Genomic DNA, 14,175 nt, shown 5'->3' on the forward strand with positions numbered 1-14,175 from the left:
CAAAGAATCTTCTACTTGAGACCGACTAAAATAAGATTTTATCCGACCAGAATTCGATCCGATATATAACTTAAAAATCTGATCGACCCGACCCGAAATAATAAAAAATATTATTTTTATTTAATAAAAATAGTAACTTAATTGAAAAAAATAATATATAGAGGGGTGTTATTATAATTATTCTTAAATAGATAAAGTAAAATTATAAATTTTTTCAGGTCGAGTCGAGTATTTTTCACCCTAAACCCGACCCGACCACAATTTCTTTTAAAATAACTCTCAAATCGATACCTATCCCCATCCCAAGTTCAAATGATATTTACAAATGATCGATTAATTCATTTTTAGTTTAGGTGGATAATTCCTTTTTATTTTGCACGAGTTTATATATTGATTTTTAGTGACGATAGCAAAGACGTTAAGACATTTTGACATACAATTATATTATACACATGGGAACAGTGTGAGAATGTTATCATCAATTAAACGATGATGATTTCACAGTTTAATTCATAGTATTTGGGCAAAGCTAATTATGTTTTGAGCATTCAAATCCTTAGACCCTGTTTGGTTCACGAAATATTTCATTCCTGAGGAAATGTTTTTTTCCGGGTTAAAAATACCCACGTTTGGTTTCTTCACATTCCTAAGTACTAGTCAAAAATTAATACCAACATGGCTATTTTTTTCCTGTTTTCCCAGGAATGTTAGTCCTCCGTCTCCCTTAGATATTTGCTTATTCTCGTCTCCTGCTTCCTAAAATATCGTTTTCCCGGCTTGGTTCTGTTGGAAAAAAAATATTATTATTCTTCGATTTGGCGTTGATTTCTTCTTATGGCATATTAGGTATTTGCTTGGAGTCCTTATGAAGACGAGAAGAAGCTTAGAGCCCAGCAATTCTCAAGGTTGGAATTTTTATTCTTTCATTTCCTTTTTGTTTTGCAGCTGAGAAATCACAAGGAAATTTCTCTTCTCCTTTTTTTTAAATATAATTTAACCTGATTTGTTGAAACGAATTAATGCTTAATTAAATTAGTTGAGGATTATTCTTTCCACTAGCTGTAGTTTTCGCGCTTACCGTTTTACTTAACTATGCTATCTGCTACTAAACTACTTTTCACTTCTACTATTTATTTACTTTCGTTCTTGATCCCCACGAGCACTTCAAATTGAGAATATAACATAATGTATTCCACTCCCAAGTAATTTGCTCTTAGTTTAATTGCTTTTTTATTTTCTTAAAACTGATCTTCTTGGGCTTTTATATGAAGAAAATTTTTAGCTCGAAATTTTACCCCATGTTTTTTCTGGAGACTTGGACTTAGAGAAATGAAATGAAATTGTAAAATTGCTCTTACAAAATGAAACTTAGCTAGTCAGTTGTGGTTAGCTCTAGTTTGAAGTAGTTATCTTTTAAGTTTGTTAAGTTGGTTTAAGCCATCTGTTCAATCAATCTTAGCAATGTTTAATTATGATTTTTTTACAGGAAATTATCGGTTTTATCATCTATGCAGTATTTTGCCTTGAGTTCATAGCTGGGATCCGTGTTGCAATTTTGTAAAAATTATTATTATTATTATTTTTGGGGTGGGGCGGGGCGGGGTTGTGTGTGTAGGGGGTATTTGAGTGATCATGGGATCTGCTTGTTGTGTTGTCGCAAGGGACACAAGCATTCCAAACAGAACAGGACGTGGGACTTTGCATAGAAATGTGAGGTGTTCGCCATCATGGAGCTTCTGCCAAGATAATCGAAGGCATGTAGCTGGTGAAATTGATGAGCCTTCTTATCAGGTGTCGAATGGAACTAGCAGAAATGTTAGCATGGAGGTAAAAGAGACATTAGGATCTGATAGAGGTAATCTTTCTGATCAAGGAGGTCCACTTGAGATTGAGACCTACGAAACTCCCATTTCTCAAAAATCACCGGTCCATGAAGACATGGGTGGGAATATGATGACCCCTCCTTCAGGTAAAATCACTTGCCAATTGAAATAGCCTAAAGGGGTAGCTTTTTGTATCACCATCTTGATCATGCAATATGCATCCTCCGTTTAGGAAATTTTTTCTAGAAATTTTGTTTTATGTCAATTGTTCCATTTGGAAATCATGTAATTTATGTAACTTTGCCCATGAATACAAAAGGTTGCAATGGTATTCTAAGCCCATATACTGCTGGCTACCAACGAGGCTCTTGATAATGTGCAGGGCAGCATGGTCGAATAAAAATAAAACAAACATGTTTATGTATATTCAAGTTGCATTCATTATATTATTGTTTACTTCTATCATTTTTCTGCCTATACTGTTCTGAGTAATGTTGCTGCCAGTCTCTTCCCTCTATTTTGTAACTTGTTTCTGTTATGTTTGATATTGTTTTATGTTGTTGGTGCAAACATATCAAGAGCAAGCAATTATTCAGTTGATGTAAGTTTGATGTAGCTGATATTTACTTTACTTAAATAGCTTTTTATGTTTATGTGTGCTTCCTAGACTTTTGGTGATACACTAGCCTATTCTTATAATGTCTAAAATACCTTTCTGGTTACATTTCAGGGGAAGAATTTGGAAGAATTGCCTAATATCATTTATTCCTCTACACCAAATCTTTAATTTTCTGTACCTTCATCATTCTCACTACCAATATCATCTTTCTGACTAAAATGTTTGAATGCCAGAATCAAAGGTAGTGGCAAAGGTTCCTAGGATCACTATAGTTCAATGCTGCTAAGATGTTTTATGGCAAATGATGCCGCCACCCCCTCCCCCACACACACCCCAATAAAGTTGTTTTAAGAGTAAACAAATGATGTTTTAGGTTTCTGTTTACAGCTATGAGGTTATATTTCTTGTATCCTTTAACTTGAAACTAAGTCAATCTTTTGACTTGGATAATTTTTTGTGTATATAATATAGCCAACATATATGATTAAGTTTAGAATGTCATGGTTATTATGTTTTGTAAGTCTGAACATTGTACAAACTTTTTATGGCTAATGTTATACTTCTTTTTGTTATGTAGTATATACTTTGCAAGTAATGTGCTAGTTTTCGAATATGTTAATTACTTTTTATAAATTTAAATATTATAATTTTAGATAAATTATGTAAAATTTAATTAAATGTTGAAGTAGTGAAAGTTAAAAATCCCTAATATTGAACATTTAATTAAATGTTGAAGTAAAATTTTAATATATTTTTATATAAATTATGTAAAATTTATTATTAATTAAAATTAAAATAATACATGATATATTTAAATAATAAAATAATATATTATCGTTGAATTTTTATATAAATAATTTTTATTTAAATATATTATCGATGAATTTTTATATAAATAATTTTTATTTAAATATTTAGAATTTCACTTGTTAAAAAATATAGAACAAGGTCAATTTGGTAAAATATACATTTCAGTAATATTTTATTCCTTCAACCAAACACTATAATCTTACATTACTGCCAAACAAGCCAAACACAGTAATGTAACATTCTTAGTAATGTGTTAGGTAATGTTACATTCCGGTAATCTTATTCTCACCGGCAATCTTATATTCCGTGAACCAAACACACCCTAAGAATCAAAAGAACATAACCATGGAGTGGTAAGCAAATACGTAACGCCCAAGAATATGGTATAAATTTTTGCCTAAATATTGATATTGTAAATTCTGAATTTTAGGCTTAATTGGATGAAATGCAAGCTGGTCGGAGCAAATTGAATTTAGATTTGACTTTTCGAGGATTAATTTGATTAAAATTAAGATTTGGTGGCTAAATTAAAGGATTATTAGGAATTGAATGCCATATTGAATATATTAAATTTTGAAGTCCAAATTTGATCCTAAGATTCTGTAGGGGCCTGTATGGTAATTTAACCAATTCTATAAAACATAAAACCCAATCATACCCAGTCTCATCCTTTACAAAATCAACCTAACTTGATTCGAATCTATCAAAACTCATCAGGTTCAAATAAAATGATCATACCTATCAATTTTTTGTTACTATCTTTTGTAGTGTAAGTTTTTAAAAGACATATTTTCATTGATATTATTTTTGTATTTCATTTTTTTCTAAAGAATGAAACAACTTAATCATTTTATTAAAGTATCAATTTACAAAGGAATAATTTTACTTTATATATTTAAGAATAATTACAAAAATATATCTATATATTATTTTTTTAAAATTAAATCACTGTTTTTATTGAATAAAAATAATATTTTTATTATTTTGGGTCAGGTCGGATCAAGTTCGGATTTTATCTAAAAAATATTGGATCGGGTGGAGAGTTTATATTTTTGGGTTGGGTCAGTTCGGGTGAAGGATGTAAAATTATCGGGTCGGGTCGGGTTGGCCGAAAGCCGACCCATGCCCATCCCTACACGTTGGGTTATCATCTTCGGGAAGCTCGTAGGATTTTGGATGCTAAATTAAATTACAAAGTGTATTTTGCTCCTAGAGTTTGTAATAATGTGACACATGCTTTGACTAAGTGGGTTTTCTATTATAGAAATACCTTATATTTTGACTCAATTTATTTCGAGATTATTACGTATGTTGTATCGAATGATTATTCTTCTGATAATATAAGGTCTTAAGACTCTCTTTTCTCCTTATAGATTTGAGAAAATATTTTTAATGATGACCATGTTCTTTAAAAAAAATTAAAAGTTAAAAAATCTTTATTTTCAAGTTTTTTTTTACAGAATATTTTGCCTTAAAAAACTGAATTGTTTTCTAATTTCACAACTTTTAAAAAATCCCTTTTCTCCACAATCCCAAAGCCCAAAGGCCAAGCCCAAATAAAGTTGAAGAAGTGAAAACTGAAATAACCGGTAAGCTTGCTGTTTTACCTAACGGATTTACGGTTGCGGATCGTTTTTTTATGTTTAAATAAATAAATGAAAGAAGATAGTCCCCAAGAAGGGGATTCCTTTGCTTTCGATCTGAGATTTTGCGAAGACAAAACAAATCCTAATTCTTCAATTTCTGGTAAACTCAGCTTTCTTTACAGTCTCTTACTTGTTCTTGTTCTTCTATTCGTTTAATGATTGAAATGGATTCCTTTTTGATACGATTTATACTTCAGAATAGTGGTTCGTATTGAATTTATTTAGCAAAAGCTTGCTGCTAATGGTATGGAAAGTGGAAAAATAAGAATCATGCTGATATAGATTCTGTAAAATTTCACGGTACTATAAATAACTTTGATTCATCATGCATGGATGTCTAGATTGTACAGTTGATCGCCGCTACATTTGTCATTTTTCATTTCTGTGTTTCATAATTACTAGTTATAAACTATGGGGTGCTTATAATTTACACTGGTGACTGGTGAGAACTCTGCAAACAAGTTCATGAAACGAGTTTATATGTACTTTTCTGACTTTCATTGTAAAATCGTAAAATTTTAATATAAGAAACGCATGAGGCCTGGGATCTTCTATTTTGATTGGTTTGGTTCATGATATGATATGAAGATGGATAGTATTTTAATGTGGTGAAGTTTCCACTAAGTGGAGGCCATAACCCCTAGTCTGGCTGGGAAATTTCTTCGTTTTTCTGAAGCATGTTTTTCACATTTCTCTGAGGAAATGCAGATATCAAATTCACTCTAGGAGGCAGAGGTTATTGATAAACCTGAAAGTACTTGAATTTGTGTGAAGGAAAGATGGAAAATCAAGATGGAGTGGCAGCTGATGGGGAAAAGGAGTCTGCTGTATCCATTCCCATTTCTGAAGTTGATGACTGGGGGAATTTCACAGATGATGATATCATGCAGCAACAATCTGCCATTCATGCTGAGGAAGCCAAGAAAGTTCCATTTGTTGGTGACAAGGTGAGAAAAGCACATGGTTCTTTGAGATTTCCAAACATTGTTGCATAACTGCTGGTTAGTATTTTGAGTCTCTTTTCTTGCCTTTTATTAACATTCAGTTTGCCGCTGTGCGTACTTAAAAAACTGTCTGACCATTTTCGGTTATTGAATTTACCAGTTCAAATATGTAGTATCTTTGTGCAATATGAATGTTTTTTCATCCTGTTTTCTTTGTGCTATCACTTTATCCCCAAGGCCATTTCTTGGTTGTTGTTTCCTTGTCGAGAATTGATTATGCGTCCATGCCAATGAATAATGTGCGATATTTCTACATATATTCATGTTGAGACATTACCCTTTTTAGGAGCTTAAATAACTAGAATGCAAGTCTTGGTATTATGCTGTTGCTTAGTTGTCACCTGTGCCGAAATGATTTTTTTCCTTTCATTTACTTAGCGTGATATTTGGAAATCATTGGGCCTTTTTTGTCTGATTGATTCCCATTTTAGCTTTGCATGAATATTATGGTGCAAGGACAACTTCCATTCTTTTTGCTAAACTTACTGGTTCCATGTGATGCCAAGAAATTTTTGTTATATGGAACTGCAGGAATCACTTTCTATGTTGGCAGCTGAATATGAATCAGGAAGCCCTATCTTGCTAGAAAAAATAAAGGTATTTTTCTTTCATGTTTTTGTCCATTTTAATCCTTGATGCGACAATTGTTTGCTTATTTATTTATTTATTTATCTTTTCTAAAGAAGAGGCATTGATGGTTATGCTGAATGCAGGTACTTGAGCAACAATATGCTGCCATTAGAAGAACACGAGGAGATGGAAACTGCTTTTTCCGGAGTTTTATGTTTTCATACCTTGTATGTCAGAGTACCTATTATAGATGTCTTTTATTTATATTCCTCTAATTTTTCCCCAATCTTCTTGTTGGAGAGGCATCGTTTTCTCTAGGAATTGTAAGCTATAAAATTTTTAATACTTTGTAGGAGCATATTTTGGAATCACAAGACCGTGTTGAGGTTGATCGTATTAAAGGAAATGTTCAAGAATGTAGAAAAACACTTCAAGGTTTAGGTTATACAGATTTTACATTTGAGGATTTTTTTGCGGTAAGCTATTAAAATTTTCCTTCCTTTTTCCCCTTTTTTAGCTTAAATAGTGTATTTTATTCCATTTTTATATGATTGACAATTAGCTGTCTTGGTTTTTGTGCAGTTTGCCTCATTTTAACAAATGTTTAGCTGTATAATCGACATCTTTAAACACCTTCTCATGCAATGTTTTTCTGGAAAATCACTTTTACAGTCAACTTGTAATTCTGCACCTCCCCGAATTGTTAGTATTACATTTCCCCCATAGAAACCTGCTCTTGAAAGGGGTGGGTAGGTGTCAAAAAAGAGAAATATAAGTTCTTTGAGAAATTCCTTATAAAACCCAGCTCTCAAAGAATTGCCACTTCTTTGTTCCTCCTAATTTTGTTGCTTCAGTTCTTTAGTCCTAAACAATGTTCGGGACAAATTAAATCAGGAAATATTTAGCCATAATGGTGTTTCAATCCCTTTTACTTTTTTTTTAATTTTCAATCCCTTTTACTATTGCCAAACATAGGGGTCTTCTTTACCATTCCAAAAATGAATTATAAACTCAAGACATTATGGGGGTTATTTTACCCTGTTATTAGATGTTTTACTTGCTCATACACTTTGATATTTTCTCCAGGATAAAGCCCTTAGCATTTTCATATGTTGTATTTTGTGGCTTAGTCTCCTTTACCTGAAGGCTTAGTTTTCCTGTGTTGATTTTTGGTGCGAGGTCTTCTTTTCCTATTTGATGAATACTTTTTGAGAGAAATGATGTCTTCATATATTGTTTATAAGGCTGACAGTTTTCTTCATGAAGCACCTTGCTTATGGTTTCCCATTTCTAGCACCATTGTTTTATTTGTGATTCAATGTGAAAAATTTTCAGTTATTCCTTGAGCAACTGGACTGTGTTCTTCAAGGCAATGAAGATTCTATAAGGTGTGTACAACTTTTTATTTTGCCTTGATATTTTCCTTGTTTAAGTATTTCTTTTTCCTTTTTAGTGCCACTTGTACTGATAACCATGACCAACTGATAATCATGTGTCTGGAATCCAAAATTTTTAGTTACCTACATCTGTTGAAATTTAATTGAGTCCTGAGCTCCTTAACGAGGTTTTCCCCCTTTTTCAGTCAGGACGATTTAATACTAAGGAGTCGAGATCAGTCAATCTCCGACTATGGTGAGTGAGGTATTTTTGAGGGATTAATGAGTCTTTCTCCTTGGTACATCTCATGACAAGTTTGGTTGGTTAGCTGTAATGTTTTTCAGATTTGTTACCTCTGGTGAAATACGAAAGCGTGCAGAGTTCTTCCAACCCTTTATTTTGGGATTAACAAATGCAACAGTAGAACAGGTTTGTTCAATATAATAATTTTTTTCGTATGCATACAAAGCTCAACATCCCTTCATGCATTATTAGAGAATTTGAGGTTTTGAATGACACTTTATTTATACACTACAGAAGCTATCTTCTTTGCAAGTCATACAACTGTTTCTTACGTCTTCTTGACAGTTCTCCGAGTCATGTATTACACTGATATTTATGATATTGAACAGTTCACATCAGTTGTTTTTCTTCAATACGTATGCATTCTGGTAAGTTGGTGACTTTAAATTTCTCTCATAATATAATCTGTTTTGTAGTTTTGCAAATCATCCGTAGAGCCAATGGGTGAAGAGAGTGATCATGTACACATTACTGCCCTTTCAGATGCTTTGGGTGTGCCAATTCGTGTTGTGTACCTCGATCGGAGCTCATGTGATGTCAGTGGTGTAAATTTAAACCATCATGATTTCCTTCCTCCTTCGGGTGACAATTCAAATGCTGCAAGCGGTCGCACTGTTCCTGTCAAGCCTTTTATTACCTTGCTATATCGTCCCGGCCACTATGACATTCTCTATCCAAAATGATGCGATTGCGTTTTCTGGTAAGTGGTTCTTCATGTTTTTTCCGGGTATCAAGTGTTTCAATGGAACCTAGGACTACATACAAACCCCGACCTTTTTAGTGACAAGGTTGGTTGGCTCGAAAACATAATAATTCATACGGTATTTTGGGGGTGGCACTGCCCTTAACTTTGGAACCACTAACACCCTTGATGGCAGCTTGATGCTGCTAACCGTGGACGCCGATATTCTTCCACGACCCTGATGAGCGTCTATTATACGGCTAAAGGGGATTTGTGTGTTTTGCAGGTTGTTGATAATGTCCTAATCAGCGCCTCAGCGGTCTTTGGGGGGAAATTTACCTTGCAGGCTGACATGCGACTGTTAAAACCATACACTCAATATTAGGCTGTTACTCATGCTGCTAAACTGTTTGTGCTTCTTAACTTTGTGATATGAACAAAAAGGTTTTCTCAAGACTTGGATTTCTTATCCTCCTTGTGGAGAATAGCTCACCCAGAATCTAAATTGTTCGGTCTGCAAATACATAAAATTGATGTTTTCCCCTTTAAAAATCCATTGTTACTGGGCTTGGGTTGAAGCGTTCCATTGGTTTGGTTCTAATCTGTATTAATACAGTTAATAATCATTAGCTGATAGACATAATATTAAAACATTATATGAAAAAAATATCAAATATAATGAAAATCGATTAGAACTTATATGGTGGAAGAAAATAAAACATTTAAATAATACTAAAATTTAATTTTTTGGTGAGGCTTTTTCATATGTTACTTGAAAATGATTTGTCAACACATCTAATATTACAAATGGTGTCTAAGTAGGTTTGTGTAAATGTCTACAATTACCAAATGTTCATTACACAAATTAATCCAATATTCATTAAACAAATTCAAACATAATATTTTTTCGATGAACATTTGTATTTCATTCCAACTCAAAGTAAAACAATAGTCACCTATACCCAACTATACAATTCCAGATAATCTTGTGCCAACTCTACAATTCCGGATAATCTTGTAAACGTTCTTGAATGCTCTTTTCAAGATATCCAACATCCGAATGTGAACTACTAATAATCTTGTCATAGTTACAGTGGCGAACCAGCGTCCCCGGGGTCAAATACCTCTTGATTCCATTCATAATTTTCCTTGTCAAATGTTTTCATTCGAACAACATATCGATAAAATGTCATCCACTAATAATAATCGAAACTCGGATATGTCATCACATTCAACCAGAACACCAGAAATTAGTTGAAACTTGTTTTCCACCCTTCCATGGACCAATAATAACATGGTATATTACAAGCCGAATAATAAACTGAGTGATTTCTTCAGGAATTGGTCGCAAGACATAGGTAAATACAACTAAAACATCAAAAGTGGAACTATCACCCTCAACTAATCCCTTGGACAATGATATTGAATGAAATTTCAAAACAGGAGGCATGTGTTTTGGGGTGTCAACTTCAACATGGAGAGCAACAACAAATTTTTTAACAACTTCAAGCAAAATTTTTGAGTCTACATTCTGCAGTTCACCAGAAGCTCCAAAGCAGTATAACAATATTCCTCTGCTTGAAAAGAATCTTTGATCTCAAGGATCGACATAAGGAAAGTGTCTATTTTGAAAACAAGGAGAGGGAAACAAGAACAAAACAAGAAAAATGAGCAATGAATATTGCATTGCTGTAAATATTACGAAAATGGGTTTAGAATGGAGAGTTTTTACCAGCGATCTTGTCACCAACAGCCTCATATGCGGATCCGTCTACAGAATAAGAGAAGCCAACTCCAATCGGGGACTCCAAATACAACATATTGGCCTCTGCAAAACAATGAGATGAAAATGAAAATTCAGAACTGATTAACAAACAAGAACACACAACAATAGATAGACAAAGTATACCTCTATTCCAGCTATATTCGTTCTTGACCAGCACTTCACCACTAGGCCTAAACGGTCCATTCTCAGAAAAGGCTCCAACCCCAATTGAAGAGCATCCAGGCCCCCGTTGAGCCAAAGGACGAGAGGCTTTGAAGCTGGATCTACTTCAGCTTCTGCGAAGTAGTAAAACAAAGCTCTCTGTTTCTTCTCATCGACGGTCACATAGCCCGAGTACTGTTGGAACCCGACTTTGGGTTGACCCGGCAATCCAGATATTCGATCAAACAGACCTGGAAAACACTCGGATTATACGGAAAACAAAGCTTCAAGTAGAAATAAGCACAATGCCACTGATCTCCAGCCTAAACAACCCATGGTATCTTCTTCTTCTTCTTCTTCTTTTTCCTCAGATGAGACTAAAAAGGAAACCCCGGAGTGAGAAAGTGGAAAGAAGAAGGAGAAAACCGAGTTAAACAACAATGTTTGCGGAGTGGGGTTGGATTTTATAAAGAGAGACGCTGTTCTTTTGTTACTATTCTATTACTTTTCTTTATATAATAATGATAAACATAAAAAGGAGTGTATTTTAGTGTAGGAACTGAAACAGATGCTTGTTGGGTACATTTTTTGTTCACTTTCTCCTGAACTTGGAGATGGCTTGTGGGAGTTAAGGGACGGTGAACAGAAACTACTTCTTCTACTGCTCTACTAGTTATACCGTATTGAAACTACGAAACTGAAGGTAAAAGCCTGAGAAAAGAAATTCAGAAAGTCAAAGAATTCGTTGTTGTTTTGTATGTTGCTATCAGCTTTGGTTTAGTAGTAAGATAGAACATGCATATTGTGTTGTGTTAAGGGGAAAGCTGCTCTCTTTCACACCAAATGCTTAATGCTTTCCCATTGTTTACTTTTTGGGTCTTCTTACATTTGTTTTCCGTTTTGCTTTACAAATATCAGAGCAAAGTGAATGCGTCATAGTGACATAACAGAGGCAGAAAACAATGAAGAAAATAATGTTTGCTGATTTTTTTTTTTAATTATCGATGTGATTATAAGACAATACATGTTAAAAAAATTAGTTATTGATGCATGCATATATACATTACAGATGCAATTATTCAAATCTAAAATTTTAAGGAAGAACAATACTTCCTTTTAACTACTGAACAATGAAAAAAGTATACTATAAGTGACGATAATAGTGAGTGACGAGTGATTGCCGGAGATTTTGGTCAAATTTAGGGATTGATTTGATATTATATGTAAAATATATTGTCAAAATGATATTTTATCTAAATTTCAAAAATTAAATTAGTATTTTATCTAAAATTTATGGGTCAAATTAAAAATTAAATTCTTTCACTAATGTTTCACATCAACAATCTAATGAGAATTAACTATTCAATCACCAAAATATAACAAGCAATAATTTAAGAGATAAAAATTTAATAAATCAATAACATAAGTGATCAAAATATAATTTTTTCAAAATTGATGACTAAAAGTGAACATTTTAATAGTTAACCCTTGGGTTATAATAAATTTACATATCTTTTAAGAAAACTAGAAATTATTAGGATGGACACGTGGCGGGACGGGGCGATTTTTTTGCCGCCTCAACTCTAACCCAAAAATATTTTTCTTATACTCGATCTCGTCCCATCCCAATAATTGTTAGGTTTTTTTCCGCTTGAACACGCCTCGACTTTTATACTAAAACCCCAATTCTGACGCATCCTGACTCGAGATATTTCAAAATAATTAAAATAATATATTTTATAGTAATATATTCATAATTATGATTTAATTAGAAAATAAGTGTTTAAATTATACATTTTTTCATATTGGTGCCCAATTTTTTTTTTGTGATTCATAAATATGTCTAACGTTACAAACGTTATCAATTTAGGTGTATGGTCCGTGATAATCGTTAAGAAAAATCGTTAAGTGACTTGTATCAAATTATGATAATTTTAAATTTTGTATTTAAAAAACTTTAAAATATTATTATTATATTTTTAAAAACCTTAAACTTTTTTATTTTATACATAATACCCCTCAATTCATAAAATCTCTTATTCTAATCACCTCTAACTGGTCATCGGTCATTTCTGATCGCCCATCCGCCGTCGAATGATCATCTATTCGTTGCCGAGCACCCAATGATCAACGATTACCATTGCTATCATCTCAAACTTCAAAATTCCCAAATTCCAAAACTTAAATCCTTAATCCCTAAAATCTTAAATATTTGATCCCTATATCTTAATATCCCTTAATATAAAAATAAACCTTACTAGCCCTTAATTTGGAAACTTAATAACCCTTAATAGCCCTAATCCCAATTCACCACTGGAAATTTTAATGGGAACGAAGGGTGTTCAGGGTGCCATGTCAAAATGCTATATTACATAATTATATTACATCTTGTTAAACAAACCAAACAATGTAATATAATATTTTTATAATAATATTATATTTCAAAAATCATATTTTCAAAACCCCCAATAAAAATGAAAAGCAATTGAGTAACTTATTAATATTCCAGTCCAAAGAAAAACCAACAAACCTACCTAATCATTTGTATTTCATTTCATGAACTTTCCAAGGAATATCCACTTTAATCTTGATACTTGAGACTGAGTCTTCCTGGTAACTCTATGGTTTCCATTCATGGTCTTGTTTTCATCCTTCATGTTCATCTTGGAACAAAGATCTCTAATGGTTTCTCTCTTCGCGTCATTTCTCCTTATCAACTCAGCTTGGTGACTCAGATTATCCTCTACAAGTTCTGACACCTTGAACCTTAGTTCATTCCACACTTTCTCATGCTCTAACATGGCATCTTTATAACCATCACTCGTATTGCGCTGGAATCCAATGCCATTGATCACATTCATCTTCTCCCCGCAGCTTTCGCAGTCCGGTGTCATCTTCAAGTTCTCGATAGAGTCCCGATTAGCAGCTTGCGCATTCAAGACATCATAGACGACCAATTCATCCTCGAGATCATGATCTTGCACCGATCCGTTACCTCGAACTCGACTGACAGGACTCAATGAGTTGAGTTGGGATCTCAGCTGGTCATATTTATCAGCCAAGCAGCGGCAGGTTTTGCGCAAGTCCTCGATCATTTCGATGAGCTGAGGTCTCTGCTGATAGTACATTTCAGCTCTCTTGGCGAATGAATCCCCGTCGTCTTGCACGATAACGCTGAGAATCGCATTTACCTTCACATCCAAGTCTGAACAATTCATAAACACTTTACAAACCATATGTTACAAAGTCTGAACATGCAGCAATATAATTATAAACATAAATAACATTACCATTGGAGGCTGCAGTGACATTAATGCATTCCATTTGAATCTATTATATCGCCAATCTCAACTGAATAATGTATATTTCTTGTAAGTAGCACATGAGCTGAGATAAGCCACAGATAAAAGCAGA

The 14,175-nt window shown here is 33.4% G+C and overlaps 4 protein-coding genes across 8 annotated transcripts; 2 read left to right on the forward strand and 2 right to left on the reverse strand.

Moving 5' to 3' along the window:
- Window positions 1–1,314: 1,314 nt before the first annotated feature.
- LOC120175540 lies at window positions 1,315–2,610 on the forward strand. The gene is made up of 4 exons (XM_039182144.1): window positions 1,315–1,578; window positions 1,616–1,969; window positions 2,393–2,424; window positions 2,554–2,610. The coding sequence occupies exons 2-4, from the start codon at window positions 1,633–1,635 to the stop codon at window positions 2,608–2,610; spliced, it is 426 nt and encodes a 141-aa protein (XP_039038075.1). The 5' UTR covers window positions 1,315–1,578; window positions 1,616–1,632.
- A 2,296-nt stretch (window positions 2,611–4,906) lies between these two features.
- Window positions 4,907–12,199, forward strand: LOC120175460 (OVARIAN TUMOR DOMAIN-containing deubiquitinating enzyme 1-like). Of its 5 annotated transcripts, none has more exons than XM_039182087.1 (10): window positions 4,907–4,998; window positions 5,607–5,845; window positions 6,434–6,499; window positions 6,616–6,699; window positions 6,826–6,948; window positions 7,808–7,860; window positions 8,055–8,104; window positions 8,178–8,278; window positions 8,569–8,852; window positions 9,121–9,288. In XM_039182087.1, exons 2-9 carry the CDS (start codon window positions 5,678–5,680, stop codon window positions 8,833–8,835), a joined length of 912 nt encoding a protein of 303 aa, XP_039038018.1. In that variant the 5' UTR covers window positions 4,907–4,998; window positions 5,607–5,677; the 3' UTR covers window positions 8,836–8,852; window positions 9,121–9,288. The 5 variants fall into 5 exon arrangements, with proteins under 5 accessions (XP_039038018.1, XP_039038017.1, XP_039038016.1 ...); XM_039182086.1 differs by lacking the exon at window positions 9,121–9,288 and adding an exon at window positions 12,189–12,199 and having other exon boundaries at window positions 4,921–4,998; window positions 5,625–5,845; window positions 8,569–8,879; XM_039182085.1 differs by having other exon boundaries at window positions 4,921–4,998; window positions 5,625–5,845.
- LOC120175541 (serine carboxypeptidase-like 45) lies at window positions 10,528–11,698 on the reverse strand. Its single transcript, XM_039182145.1, has 3 exons — window positions 11,648–11,698; window positions 10,744–11,022; window positions 10,528–10,662 (listed from the first exon to the last, which is right to left on the reverse strand). Exons 1-3 carry the CDS (start codon window positions 11,696–11,698, stop codon window positions 10,606–10,608), a joined length of 387 nt encoding a protein of 128 aa, XP_039038076.1. The 3' UTR covers window positions 10,528–10,605.
- A 1,030-nt stretch (window positions 12,200–13,229) lies between the features above and the next one.
- On the reverse strand, window positions 13,230–14,147 carry LOC120175582 (protein NETWORKED 3A-like). The gene is made up of 2 exons (XM_039182179.1): window positions 14,052–14,147; window positions 13,230–13,966 (listed from the first exon to the last, which is right to left on the reverse strand). Exons 1-2 carry the CDS (start codon window positions 14,083–14,085, stop codon window positions 13,311–13,313), a joined length of 690 nt encoding a protein of 229 aa, XP_039038110.1. The 5' UTR covers window positions 14,086–14,147; the 3' UTR covers window positions 13,230–13,310.
- Window positions 14,148–14,175: the final 28 nt, after the last annotated feature.

This window comes from Hibiscus syriacus, unplaced genomic scaffold (genome assembly GCF_006381635.1).
Source record: "Hibiscus syriacus cultivar Baekdansim isolate YM2019G1 unplaced genomic scaffold, ASM638163v2 tig00112206_pilon, whole genome shotgun sequence".
NCBI classification, from domain to species: Eukaryota; Viridiplantae; Streptophyta; class Magnoliopsida; order Malvales; family Malvaceae; genus Hibiscus; species Hibiscus syriacus.